A 14,718-nucleotide genomic window follows, 5' to 3' on the forward strand; every position below is an offset into this window, starting at 1 on the left:
AGGCATATGCCAGGGTCACAGGGGGCAGCTCCCAATCAGGGGCAAACCCAGACCCCTTCCCCTATTTTGATGCTGTGGACAGCATCCTGGGGGCAGGACTGTCTGTGCCCCCCAGGTGGTCATCTACCCTGGGGCAGAGCTTGCTGCCTCCTGCTGCTCCAGTCCCTGCTGCCTCCCCAGCTACCGCTCCTCCTCCTATTCCTTCTTGCCCTCCCACTTTTTCCTCCCCACACTCCCCACACCCAGAGGGATGCTGAGGCCCCCGCACCCACGGTGCTGGGAGACAGTTGGGCCGGCAAGACCCCCAACCCTGAGCACTGAGCTTCTCCTCCCCCTCCCTGCTCCCTCCTCCCAGGTTTCTCCCTCCCCGCTCTCACACTCCCTCCTCTCCTCTCCCACCTTCTTTCCCCAGTCTTACCTCAGTTTCATTCCCCCTCCACCTCAGTTTTGTTCAATAAAGAGGCCTTGTTGTAATGAACACGTGTCTTTTATTGCACAGCAGAAAGGGGGGGTTGGGAGGGGTAAGTGGAAGGACGTGAGGGAGGAATGAGGCACAAGTCCCCAGTGGGGCACGCCAGGGAGACTGTTACTTCCTGCAGAATGTGCTGCCAGGCTCACAGCAACACGTCCAGGAGAAGCACCAGAGGGCCCACGGGCGGCTCCGGCTCCATGCTGCAGAGTGCTGTGGTGTCTTGAGCGAGAGCAACCAGAGCACGTAGAGAAAAAAATGCTTTGCTGTCCCACAGCGAGATAGGCAAGAAAGCAGGGAAACCTTAGAACCGGCTGTCGGGGGGGAGGTCCCTTTAAGCACAGGTCTCAGATAGCCTCAGGCAGCAGCCACACAAGGTAACTCCTTACCTAATGCCTTGCCAGAACCGGTTCTGGCCAGCCTTAAATGTGATTCAGCATCCTATCAGTGTGGACGCGCTATTTCGAAATAGCAAAACTCTATTTCAAATTGCATTTTGTGTCTAGATGTGTTATTTCAAAATAACTATTTTGAAATAAGCTATTCTGAAATAATACTATAGTGTAGACACCACCCTTACTGAATTCCAGTTCATTGGGTAATGAAATTCCTTTGTAGAAGAATGGCTACTTTTAAATCCATGATTAAGTGCCCAGCCACGTTAAAATGTTCCCCTACAGGTTTATGTGTGTTAACATTCCTGATATCTGAGGAGAACTCAGTTACATGAGAGATGAGCTAAGGAAGTGCCTGGTGAAAAGGACTTGCAGAGAGGAAGTTAACCTCGCCTGTGTAGGATGTAGGGAGGTTCCTGGGAAAGCTGCTGGAGGTTTTATAGAAGTAACCCAGTGAGGAAACCTGCTGCAAAGAGGGGCCTGGTGCAGAGAAAAAGCCCTGGGAGGCTTGAAAACCCTGGAAGGACCCTGCAGGATTTGGGATTAAGGATGAAGAGCAGGGAATCTCAGTGTAGGGGCAGAGGATTATTTGTTTAGATGTTTCTTTGGCTTTTTATTTGGACTCCTAAGCCTGGAAGGGGACTACATTTAAAAGTAGACCTTGATGAAGTGCTGGACCATGCAAGTTGTTGACAGAGAAAGCCACTGCAGAGCCACAGGACTGATCAGCAGTGTGCTAGAAATGATGAGAACCTCTGCAAATCCTTGTTCTCATGGCAAGGCTGCTAGGGTGGTGAAGGGAACCTTTACAGGCCTCTTGCTTGGTTTAGGTCATAGAATTCCTCAAGCTCTAGGCCTACAGACATCCAGTCTTTAAAATCAGATAGCGTAAAAGCCGCAACCACACTGTTATCATAGGTGTACTCTATTTCTAAGTACAGGCAAATACTGATGTTTCAGATGCAACTGTGTGATTAATGGTAGCAAAACCCTGACTGTTTAAAGGCAACTCCTGTATGAAAGCATAATGTTGACTAATGTCAATAACAAGAGCCTCCCAAACCATAAAAATAGAATCTGCCCCACTCATTGTGGTACTGTATCCTCAGAAAGCTGTTGGCTAAGTAGCTAAGCTTTGCCACATATGGACTCTAGGGGCATTTGAATTCTAAACAGACAATGTCTAAATATCTTGAACTCTTGACTTATTAATTACCTCACGTTTGTATTAGTAATCATCTGGGCAGAGGGCTTTACTGAGGCTCTTCAGCAAGAGTTTTATTTCCCACTAACTGCAGAAAGGTATATAAAACAATGATTAGGGCATGGTTACAGGCAGTGTTCAACAATGCTTTCACTTACTCTTATGTTTGACAGAGGAAATTAGTTATAACAAAAATATAGCTCCATGCTAGTGAAATCAGATAAACAAAACTGGACAAAAATGTTTATTTAGCCAACATTCCACTGTCTTTAATTTGGCCAGCACATCAACCTTATTTTTGAAAGGCTAAAGGCCTTCTTTGCATTTTGATTGTTGTTTAACAATTTCACAATCATTCTTGTAAAAGTCCTTTTTAAACCATGATGGAAATCATGTGGGTTTTTTTACTTTAATTCTGTGGTGCCTGGCAAAAATACCGTTTTGCTGATAAGCAGCATACGGCATATCTCAGAAAACCACCATGCTGGACAACATGGAAAATGAAAGCATGTATGACCTTCAGTATTTTCTGCCTTTTCAGGGTTTTTTTTTATTTGGAAATTGCTCATCTGCACATTGGAAGCGACATGCTGTTATATCTTAAGCATGTATCTTTGAAATGGAAGAATAATATTGGGGAGAAAAAAACCTAACATTAAGGCAAATATGGTGGACACACACACCTGCCTTTAGATTAAGATTTTATTCGTGTTCCCATCATGTGCTCTGGGTTCAGTCAAAGTAGATCATCTTGAACTTGACAGGCTTGGAGAACACTGTACAATTATTATCATTTTGGTAAGATGTCAACAGTTAGTATCCTAGCTATACATTACGAACAAACTTTATTAGTGAATTATTAAATTAATAGTTTTAATGCATAAGAAGTCACAAAACTCAAGTTAGGCAACATTACCTAAGGCATGATGCACAGCTGTATGTTTATCGTGCAATTGAAGCCAAATCTGGATCCCGTCAAAATAATTTCAAAGTAATGGGCAGCTTATTTTGGTTTTTGTAAACCTCATTCCATGAGGAATAACACCGCTTTCAAAATAGCTATTTTGGAATAACAATAGTGTGGATGTTCCACTGCTGCTATTTCAAAATAGCTTTTCCCCGAGGTCATTCAGAGTAATTACTCCTCAGTGCCTTTTGGGGCTCTAAATCAAGATAGTGCATCCACATTAGGGGAGCCTGCCTCATACTAATTTCCAGGCTTCCCTGTAGTATAGACACACTATTTCAAAGTAAGCTATTTCAGAGTATTTCTTCCAGAATAGCTTATTCCAAAATAATTAGGTAGTGTAGACATAACCTTGGAGACTACCTTCTTCCTAGTTTTACTGAGGCATAAAAAAAGCAAAAATCTTACAACCTGTTATTGCAATGTACTTTTAGGGATTCAAATATCAATAGCTTCCATTTTCTCCCTTCCGTGTAATAACTGATTCCAGGAGTTGTTTGTACCAGTAGCTATCTGATGCTGAGATAGTGGATCACTTTGTTAAAAACCTGTATGCTCCCTCATCACAGAGTCCAGTGAATGCTACCTATTGTTTCAAGGGCTAGCATGCTAGTTCTGTTTCTCACAGTTTCTTTTTTTCTAGGCATTTCCCCTTACATCTGGCTTTTGTGAGACTTGAAAAACTTAATGGCAGTCAATAACAAGGTTCAATCTGATCAGCAGCATTACATCTGGACACTAATTCTTCAACAGATACAGGCTTGTAGGAATTTGTCTTCAAGGAAAAACATGTCATTGTGCAGAGTTGCTGATCACAGTAGATATTAAAGATGTTGCTTACTAAGTAAGATATCAAGCTATTGCCAGATATGTTGTTTTAGAAAACTATTTAGAATTAGGATGCCATTAAATTATTCCTATATAATTACGAATAATGGTGTTTAAACTGGCAAATAAACTACAGGCCACATTCTCAATATGTTCATATCTTTTCCTTACTTTCCCTTTTCCTTTCTCTGTGGATGCCATTATGAGAACCGTCCCCTAATTCTTTCATAGCATGACGCACATCTCAACAGAAAGTTCACCATGAGAACCATGTCTCCTTTCTTTTATGATTGCACAGGCTACCTCCATTCCCACAGGCTACTCTTTCTTTCTGGAGACTAAAGCAATAGTTTACACAGGGGAAAGTATTATGAGAAAGACATCTAATGTATTTTACCTCCTTTTAGTGCAGTTTAGCAACTGAAAACAAGGGGAGTGACAGCTCCATGTGACCAGACAGCTCTGAGAATCACGAGAAAGTGCTCCATGGACCAGTGTTTGAGAATTATCATGTTATGACAACTATTTGTTTCGCACCAAAGCCAGTGAAAGGCAAGATGGCACCTATCTCAAATGTATATATTTTAAGATATCTTTAGAAAAATCAAAAGTTTGTGAATCTGAGGGAGAAGGAGAGAAATGGGGTCTCATCTGCACCAAAGGATTTAAATTGTCCAAAATGCTATGGGAGAAATTCTGGCACCATTGAAGTCAATGGGAGTTTTGCTATAGGGATCAGTGGAACCAGAATATCATTCCTCATAATCAATTTCTTGTTTGATTATTAAAGTTAATGAGAACTATAAGCTAACTATATGGGACACATTTCAGAGAATGGTGTATGTGCCAATATGCTTATGTTCTCATGTATCCCAAACAATTCAGCTACTCTGGACAAATCTGCCCACCACTTTGGGGCAAATATGTTACACACACTTTTATCTGGAATTGACACACTACAGGAGTTTATATTAATCATTATATTTTAGCCATTTTTTCCTAATTTTAAAATTTCCCTTGACAGGGAATCTTGAACTTATACATAACCCTTAACACTCAGTAGTAATGTATGCAGAAGTGAAGTTAGCATTTAGAGGGATGTATGATCTACACATTGTTTTTGATCAAGAAATAAATTATGCATTTTCTTGTGAAATACTATAAATGGATTTTGTTTAGGGCTGGATAATTTTATGACCCATATTTGTTATAATAAAACTTTGTCTTATATGACATTGATGATGCTCAGCTTTATAGTACCTGATCCAGTCCAATTAGTTGGTTGCCCAGCCTAGTGTTTGGATCACAGTTGCCCAGGAATTCTTGTTTTCCCAAGAATCAAGGTAGGGAGGAAGCAGGCTAGGCTGCTACATTTTTCATGAGAGAGAAAGGAAAAAAAGGGAACAGAACCTTCCAGTTTGTGAGGAGCCAAGCTGATCCATCCTGTTTCATTTCCTTTCCCACCTCTCCACCATTCTCTGCTATGAAAAAGTGGCAGTTCACTCTGCTTTCTTTCTCTTAATTGCTCACTGGTATGGTCATATCATTGAAACCTGCATAATGTAGATCCACTGGACCAAAATACTGGCTTGAGTGCTGGGCCCCATTCACTAACTACTTCCTAGAACCATAGTACTGTAGTAATAAATCACGTGTCTGAATGCTTGGACTAAGGATTCTGTACTTCAGTCTTATGCCTTTTGGCTTCAATAATCAGTCCATGGGCTGATCCCTTTGCACTGTGCACTTTACCTCAGGATTTGACCTTAATAGTTGGAGTGACCGTGCCAAGAGAGAAAATATATCCCTGAATTAACATCCCATTTTGTTTATGCCTGAAGCCACTTTTGAATTTCAATTACAATTCTGACCTCTAATTAAAGGAAATCACACTGAGCTGAATTCAAGACAGCCACGATGGGGACAACTTTACAGTTTCCTGTCCTTGAAAAATATGATTTATTTCTTGGCATCACACTGAGAACTGCAGTTCCAACAGTAAGCAGCAAATTCCAGATCTTAATGTGCTAAGCATATTTTGGCGCATTCCTAGCTGGTAGTGTTCGGGTGTTCGGGGTTAACAATCCTGAATTTTACCTTCTTTGTTATAAGGATTTTCACATTTAAGCATGCTATTTTCCACCACCTTTAAATTTCAAAAATATTCTAATGTAATTTTACATTTTTTGCTATAGAATGTAGAAAATTTTACAGCTATAACTTACAGAATTTTGATGGAGACAAAGGCTGAGGAAAAAAGGAGACTGAACATTTATCATTAAACTTGAAGGGATGAAGCTTTCATTGGTGTAAATGTTGATTTCATCATGCATAAACCAACAAATATTTCCATTGCTACAGTAATAGAAATTTATAAATAAGCAAAATGAGAAAAATACTGCTTGAGATCTTATTAGCATTTCATATAAAAATATTTACTTTATGTATTTATCACATGTAGTATTGCTAATTTGTGAGTTTTTTAATGATTACAAAGCTTTATACTTTTTGAATCTCAGCATCTACTGCCATTAAATAATTATTATTTGATCTCCTCCAATAGTGTCTCACAATAGTGAACATTTAAATGAATATTGAAAAGCTTTAAAATTACCACCAGTGTGGTCAAAATTATAAAAGAATAAAAATCTAAAGGTTCGTCTAGATTGCATTGCTCTTTCAGGATACCGGAAGTAACCTGAAATAGCAATGCCACGTCTTTAAAAGTGCCTGATATTTCCCAAAATAGTGGGTGTGCTATTCCAGCATCCTAGTAACCCTCATTTCATGAAGATTAAGGGATTTGTCAGAACAGTGCCTTATTTTGAAATCTGGCACAGTTCAGACAGCGCCAAATTTCAAAATAAGCTCTTTCGATTTAGACTCAGAATAAGCTATGCAAAATGCGTAGTGCAAATTGTGTAGCTAACTCCGACAGAAGGGTGTTGTCTAGATGCACCCTAAATCTTCCAAGTCTACCCATCATTTCTAATGATGGTGCTACAGCTCAGGTTTGAGGCATTTTAGTCATGTGGGAAAACTGTGTAACTCAAAAGATAAAGGCCTTCATTCTCCACTGAGGTCAGACTAGCATTTTTCTTTAACAATAAAGTACTTTGTAGGATGGTAAAGAGTCCCTGTCATTCACCTAGCTGAGGGAGGGCTGTACAAGGGGAACAATTCCTTCCTGACCTCCACAGTTGACCATCTTTTATCCTGAAGCATGATTTCTGATCACCTTATCACTCTTATCAGTATCTTATCTCCCACTTTACAGCTACATTGTGCAACTACAAATTGTATCACAAAGTTAACCACTTTTTAGAATTTACAGTTACAGGATTTGGCTGAATTAATTCTGTAGCAGTGATTTTTCACAGACCAAGAATACATGGCATAAGGAATAAACTTAAAAAACAACAAATAGTCTTGCAGCCCCTTAGAAACTAACAAAAAATGTAGATGGTATCATGAGCTTTTGTGGGCACAACCCACTTTAGAAGAAGTGGGTTGTGCCCACAAAAGCTCAAGATACCGTCTACATTTTTTGTTATTCTCTAAGGGGCTGCAAGACTGAGGTTTTTTAAGTTAGGGTATGCCTACACAGCACACTTATTTCGAAATAAGCTATTTTGGATTTTTTCCCCCAAATAGCTTTATTTTGAAATAGCACATCTACACTACAGGGGAACCTCAAAATTAGTCCTAGGCAGGCTTCCCTGATGTGGATGTGCTACATCGATTTAGAGCACCAGGAGGCACTGGGGAGTAATTACTTTAAATGGCCCTGGGGAGGAGCTATTTTGAAATAGCAGCACTACTGCTATTCTGAAATAGCTATTTCAGAATAAGTGTTAGTCCTTGTGGAATGAGGTTTACAGATTTCAAAATAAGGTGTCCATTATTTTGAAATTATTTCAAAATAACAAAATTGCTTTGTAGATGCTCACATTGTTATTTCAAAATAACTGTGCTGTGTAGATGCACCCTCACAGACTAATAGTGCTTCCCCTCTGAAACTTTTGAACATGCATGGCACAAAGAAATATCTATAACTTGTTCAAACTATTAATATTCCTTTATTTTTAAAGGGGCCAGATGAAGAAGAGCGACGGACAAATACTTTTCAGCACTGTGGATACCTTAATCAAATACTGTTTAAGTTTTTTCCTTACCAGTTCAAATTAAAAAAATGTATAGTCTCTTATCAAGGCCAACCATTTTTATATTCTCAGACATTTGTGGTGACCCTTGTCATCTCTTCTATATATTTCTTAATGTGCAGTGACCTGTACGCTCACACTTGCAACTAAAGATTTCTGTGCCCATACAGTACTTCTTTAAAGTCATTCAGGGTTAAAACTGGACACACAGGCTGAATATAATTATTTAATGTAGTGTTGTTTTAATGTTGTATGCATTGTTTTCAGCTAATGGCCTCCAAGGGGAAAACATGCCCTTAGAACTAATTTCATGTTTTAACTGCTACTGTGTTCTGAGCAGAAGCATTTATGCATATTAAAATCTCGTATTATATTTTAAAAATATTCAAACATCATTCATTGATCAATCAGTTTGGGGCTTTCCCCCACATATTTACATAAGCCTGAATATTGCAGATATTTGAAGGATTTACAGCCTCTCTGTGCTACCCATCAGTGTAATGCTGAGGAGTCATAGGTAACTGACAGATATGGGAATACATCATCTTGGTTAAACCAACATCTACCAAACTAGCTCTAAGTTTTCCCCTGAAAACATTAAACTGAAAAGTGGAAGGTTTATTGTGAAGAAAAATATATAGAGGGAAATAATCTATTTTAACTAGAAGTGGGTTTGGTTTGACTCCTCCAGCTTTATTCCCACTAATAGTTGTAATCAATTTCAGTACTTAAATGCCATCTGATTTCAGAGAGAAACTTCCCCCTCCAAACTTTTGGGTAAAATATCCCTTTAGGTATTAATGCCACGGCTGTGCTGCTCATTTAGCTCTCCCAAATCAACTACATCTCAACCGGTGTTTAAGAGATGCACAGCAACTAGCCGCCCCACCACCAAGTAAAATCCTTAATGCTGAGTCTGAAACCTGCCACCCAGTTGCCTCACGTTCAGGGATTCCTGACATGTAGACAGCTGAGCAGACGCCCAAGCACTTGCAGACTGGGATGTGGCTCTCCAGGGCTCAGGTACTATGGTGACGAAGGCCAAACAAGGCAGCGAGGGCAGGGGATTGGATTGGGAGGCTGATTACCCCTTGGCCCCACGTGTGAATGCCCTATGAGGATGGACTGGGGGGGGGGCAGCCCTATGAGGATGGACTGGGGGGGGGCAGGACCGGCCTACAACATTTTGGCACCTGACACTGGAGCTCAAATGACGCCCCCTCGCTGCACTAGCAACAGACACAATTTTCTTCACCCTGGGTCCTAGTGACGCCCCCCCCCCCCCCCCCCCCCAGTCTGGCACCTGAGGCGGCTGCCTCAGTTCGCCACATGGTAAGGCCAGCCCTGGGGGGGAACCAGCTGCATTTGTCCCCTGAGGGCACAGGTCGGTCGGTTCCCGCTGCACCCTGGCCCCCCGCCAGCCCTGCACCCCCGCGGCGCTGCACCGAGCCCGGAGTGATTGGGTGAGAGGCGCGAGCGACTCCCCGGCCGGGCTCTCGCAGCCGCCTGGCGCGCGCGCTGCTCGCCCTCCCCCCCCGCAGTAGCCGCGCTCCCTGCGCTCGCGCCGGACCGCCCCGCTCCTCCTGCTGCCGCCGCCGGTCCCAGCAGGGCACAGCCCAGCCGCAGCATGCCGCAGCCAGCGGCTCCCGCGGCCGCCCTCCTGCTGCTCCTGCTGGCTACGGACTCCGCGGCGAGTGAGTGCCTCGGGGGCCTCGCCTCCAGCCCGCTCGGGGGGGAGGCGAACGTCCCTTGCCCCTTGAGGAGCCCCATCTTCCCCCCTCCCCAGCCGCGGCAATGCACCAGTCTCTGCGCCTGTGTGCAGTAAGGCAGGAGCTTCCTCCCCTTGCTCCCAAGGGCGCCCAGAGAGCGTGCGGAGGGGGATGGCTGGGGCGTTTGCTAGGGACGCGGTCTGGCATTGTGTGGGCGACAGGGTAGTGGGGGGCAGGCTGGGGAATCCCCCTGGCTGAGGGGGGTCTGGGGGAGCAGTAGCTTGGTGACTGCCCCAGGGGGAGTGCATGAGTGTAGCGGCGCAAGGTGCAAGCGGGGCGTTGCATGGCTGGGGGCTGCACGGGGCAGTGCCTTGTCTGCCCAGTGTTGGGGGGGGGGGGTGCATGACTGTGTCTCGTGCGGCACGGGGGACAGTACGGCCGGGGCAGTGCTTTGGGAGTCGGCCCGCGCCATCGGTGTCTAGAGCGGGCCAGGCTGCTGTGCACGGGCTGGGCTCGGTGAGGGGGGCACGCCCGTGCCATTGTTCCGTGAAGTTCCCAGCGGGCGGGTCCCATGAGCTGACTCCTGTATTTACCGCTGCTTCTCCTTCCCCGCTGTCCCTGTGCGTGGCTGCGGCCGCAGCCGTGTTGCTGCGAGCCACCGAGGCTGCCCAGTTCTTGCGGCAGAGACAGCGCCGAGCCTTCCAGGTCTTCGAGGAGACCAAGCAAGGCCATCTGGAGCGGGAGTGCGTAGAGGAGCTGTGCAACAAGGAAGAAGCCAGGGAAGTATTTGAAAACGATCCTGAGACGGTAAGAGTTGGGGGTGATAAGCGGCGCCTCCGGTACATTGAGGGTTTTACTGTCAATCTCTCGCGCTCTGGCCACAACTGGAATGAGGGCGCCAGCTGTCAGCACAGCTGGAGAAGTTGTTTGGGGGAGGAGGGGAGCCATTAGATAAATAAGTGAAATCACAACACTTCCCTTAACTGCGGTTTGTTAGGATTGTCAGACCACGCAAATATAGCATATAAAAGGAAAAGGGAAAGTCCGGTTAAATTTGCTGGGCTGACATAATTTATATGCCATTGCTATTTAAAATGTCCATATTCTCCATTCAGACTTAAAGGGCCAAATTCACTCTGGTATAACTTCAGCACCTCCAGGGAGTTACGCCAAGGTGACATAGTGTTTCAGTATTTCTGTCTGAACATCTGTGTCTTCCCCTCTTCTCCCATCCCTTGAATCCTTTTAGCTCTGCCCCAAAACAACATCAGAAAAGAAATTTCTGGGAAGAAATACGTCATAAACAAACTGTAAGACTTTCAATCCATTTTTAGTGGGTACAGTAGTTTGAGTTTTTGCTTTAGGATTGGGAATGCTCTAAATGAGAAGACGGGAGGACGGAAATAGTGACTTTTATAGCATTTTTTATAAAGTGGCTGTTCTGTAAATCTGAATGGCATTTATCTTCAAATTCAGTTACATCCTACAAAAACAAGGTACAAGTTCTCCTGAGTTTTTTTTTATCTTAAGTATTCTTCTTTTGTGGCACTTTCGTTATAGTAGTCTTGTTTGGCTGACCTTTATTTTCTTTTCCAATTAGCGTGCATCTTCTGGATGTCCTGTTTTGAATAAACTGTTTCCTTTTGTGGATTATCAGGGATTAGTTTAGTGGTAGGGAGTGAAATTCTTGGAGATCATATTGGGGCTTAAAATTGCACAGTGAGTTCTTGTTAATGGCTTGATGCTTTTTGAGTGGAAGGAGTTACATGGTTCAGGTGTGGTGGTATGGGGAGTGAAGGCCGGACTTGACCTTTCATTTTGAGTCAATGTCTCATATTTAAGTGAAAACATGTCTAGACATGTATACCTTAATAGGCTAACAGTGCATTGGCTGCATTACATCACAGTGCAATGGATAGTTACAAAACAGAAGTAAAAAGGAAGAAATTTGCAAACTGATTCTAGTGCTGATTTTACTTCTGTCTGTTCAAGAGTTTAAGATCAAACTCCTGTTTATTTAGGCCTACTAAGACTGCCTGCGTGCATACTCTGGCACCCAGATACAACAGTGTTTGGTGCTCTGTAAAAAAACATAGATTGAACACAATATAAACAGTTGTAATGGCGTGTCAGACTGGATGACACAATTATTTTCCATACTCCTATTAAACTAAAACCTTTTAGTAGAGTCTTGCACACATTTCATGAAGGTGCGCAGAGAAAATAAAAAATCCAGAATGTGAACTTTGACCATTCATAAAGTTAATCTGCGGTCATCAGTTGTATTTATTGGATTTTCGCCAAGAAAATCGGCAAGGGTGAGCAAGTGCATATGAGATTTGTTCAGTGGAAGGGTAGACGGCTATAAACATAAGTAACAATTATGAATAATAATACTTGGCACTTATTTCACACTTAGGAAAATGTTAAAGCTTTGTTCCTGTTTTGAAGACAGTGAAGTAATTTGGGTTTTACATCTTACCTGTAGCTGTAAATGAATTCCCTGAGACATAACCATATTACTTAAACACCTTTGAGTAATAAATATTTAGCAGTTAATGGTTTGCTTTATATTCAGGCCTGGCCCTAGGACAAGGTGAGCAAAGCAAATGCCTTGGGCCCTGCACTTCCGGGGCCCGTGCTGCTGAGTATTCACCATCCACCAGCCAAGCCTGGGGCCCCGCTCCCAGCATCCTGCCTTAGGCCCGCAAATCCTTTGGCCAGGCCTGTTTATATCTGTGGTTTTATTGTATTGTATTGTAGCTGGTGGGTCTCTTTCTAATTCTAAAATAAAACACCTTTAAGGGAATATTGTTAAGGCTGACAGGCCTGCATATTTGTGTCCACTTGCATATTCTCAATGCACCCAAAATGTTATGTTTTTAAAATGCTCCATGCTCTGCCGGTCTTCTTCTGAGACAGCCACCAGCCCCTTTCCCTCCCCACACCCAACATGCTGAATTTGTTAGCAATTTGCACTTGCTGGTTTTTGCCTCAAGACAGATTTTATGCCCATTCCAATCTAGTTGCAGATCAGTATGTGGCATAAAGATGACACTAGTTATGCTGTTTGACAATCAACTAACAATTATGGACAGAGGTAAAATATCTATGTTATTATTACTGCATCAATTGGGAGGCTTCAGTGCTATTAATCATAAGTAATTACAGTAGGTAGCAGGGATTGATGAAGCCCCATTAAGATAATACTGCTTCTCCTTTGACAGAGCCTAGAAGAGTATGATGTACAGTTGTTTTTCATCTTTTAGTGCTCTCAGCTGAAGAACTTCGCACGACTTAATCTTGTCATCTCTCTTTCTTTTCATTTATATGAGGCAACTGGGAGAGGGGTTGCTAGATGCTATGATCTGTGATGCTATCAATGCACAGATGACAGTCTTATTCTGTTGACAGAGAGAATCAGAGATCTCTGTCTCTGAGAAACAGCTGTCTCAGACTCAATTCAGGAAAGATGGAAATGAAGTTAGATAGCAGTGCATTGCAGGTTGAGGAGCTATCAGTAGCTGTGACTTCACTTCTCGTCAGAAGATCTCTGTCCTTAAGTTGTTAAAGATGGCTGGAGATTGCATCTGTGAGTTTTGGGTGTGGGCCTACCCACAGTGATCTTGGCTTTGGCCATGTCAAGAGACAACTATAGTGCCTTTATTGGCTGGTCTTGAAGGCTAACCAGAAAGGTAACTGATTCAACAGACCCAATTACAGAGTGTCAGGAATACATAATTCCAACACTCTGGTTTATGGGTGGGGTTTATCCAGTCCCAGGTCTGTTCCAAGCTCCTGATCCTTACTTTTAAAGCTCTAGATGATCATGGGCATAGTCACATGAATGACTGCTTCACACTACAGTTTACACATGACAGCTGTGCTTTCTAAGGAGTCCCAAGGTCTAGTCTACACTCCTGAGTTCTGTCGACTTAATTATGAAAGTATCTATGCTTAAATTTCGCTTCTGCCTCCATAAGCACCTTGCTATACCAACATAACTCCACTTTCAGGAGCTGTCTCACAGTGCCCTATATTGGCAGTACAATCAATACATTGCTGGTGAGGACACAGACTGCTGACACGAGCAAAATGCAGACACGCACAAGCAATGTAATTATTGCAATGGCTGTATGCCAGTATAAATTAGGTTGTCTTAATTTTGTATAGTAAATGTAACCTAAGGTTTAGTCTAAACCCATTGCATCCAACCAATTTTCAAGCAGTAGCCACTATAGTATAGTGTAGGAGTGTTAGCGAGTAGTCAACTGGAGTGTTAACTACTTCCTTCCCCGCCCTTTTCTGCCTCTATGAGAGGCAGCGAGGTGCAGGGGGAGGGAACAGGAACCGGTGTTGAGGGGAGCTGGCTTAAAAGCCAGTTCCCCCTAGCACCAGCTCCTCGGTGCTGCCTGCCCCAGTGTGGAGGATAGAGAAGGCTGCAGCAAAGCAGCCTCTGCCTGTGATTGGCTGAAACTCGCCGTGGGCAGAGGCTGCTCCTGCAGCAGCTCCTGTTCACGACCAGCCCTGGTTGCTGTATACAGGGGTGTAGGACTCAGTGCGAGCTGGGACTGAGCAGTCCCGGCTCGCGCTGGTCTGGGATGCTGCGCCTATGCATTTAAATATAGTAAAAGTCCAGCAGCTCTTACTGCTTTTAAAATGCAGAGCCACAGCGCAGGTGGCTCCCAGAGTCAGAATGAGTCGGGCTGCTCAGTGCTGGCTTGAGCTGGCTCCTGGAGCTACACCCGCTGTGGCTCTGCATAGCGGTCCTTATCGACTCATTATGTAGTCAATACAAATTGTATCAATTACACAATTAGTCAGATAACCATAATGTAACGTCCCTGCTATAGTGGCTACTGCTATAGCAAGCTAGCCACACTCAACCAGCCAAATAGCCACATTGTTCAAGCCAACTAGCCACATTCAACTGGCCAAAAAGCCACATGTGACTAGCATGTTGGACACCATGGGTCTAAACTA

General features: G+C 43.5%; 1 protein-coding gene across 2 annotated transcripts in view; it reads left to right on the forward strand.

Annotated features, from left to right (window-relative positions):
• The first annotated feature begins 9,559 nt into the window (after positions 1-9,559).
• The window catches only part of GAS6 (growth arrest specific 6), a 58,917-nt gene continuing 53,758 nt past the window's right edge, over positions 9,560-14,718 (forward strand). For both annotated transcript variants that reach the window (XM_075918348.1, XM_075918359.1), the window contains exons 1-2: positions 9,560-9,720; positions 10,376-10,542. In XM_075918348.1, the coding sequence (XP_075774463.1) occupies positions 9,654-9,720; positions 10,376-10,542 (234 nt within the window). In that variant the 5' untranslated portion in view covers positions 9,560-9,653. The remainder of the gene's footprint in view (positions 9,721-10,375; positions 10,543-14,718) is intronic.

This window comes from Pelodiscus sinensis, chromosome 1 (assembly GCF_049634645.1).
Source record: "Pelodiscus sinensis isolate JC-2024 chromosome 1, ASM4963464v1, whole genome shotgun sequence".
Taxonomy (NCBI): Eukaryota; Metazoa; Chordata; order Testudines; family Trionychidae; genus Pelodiscus; species Pelodiscus sinensis.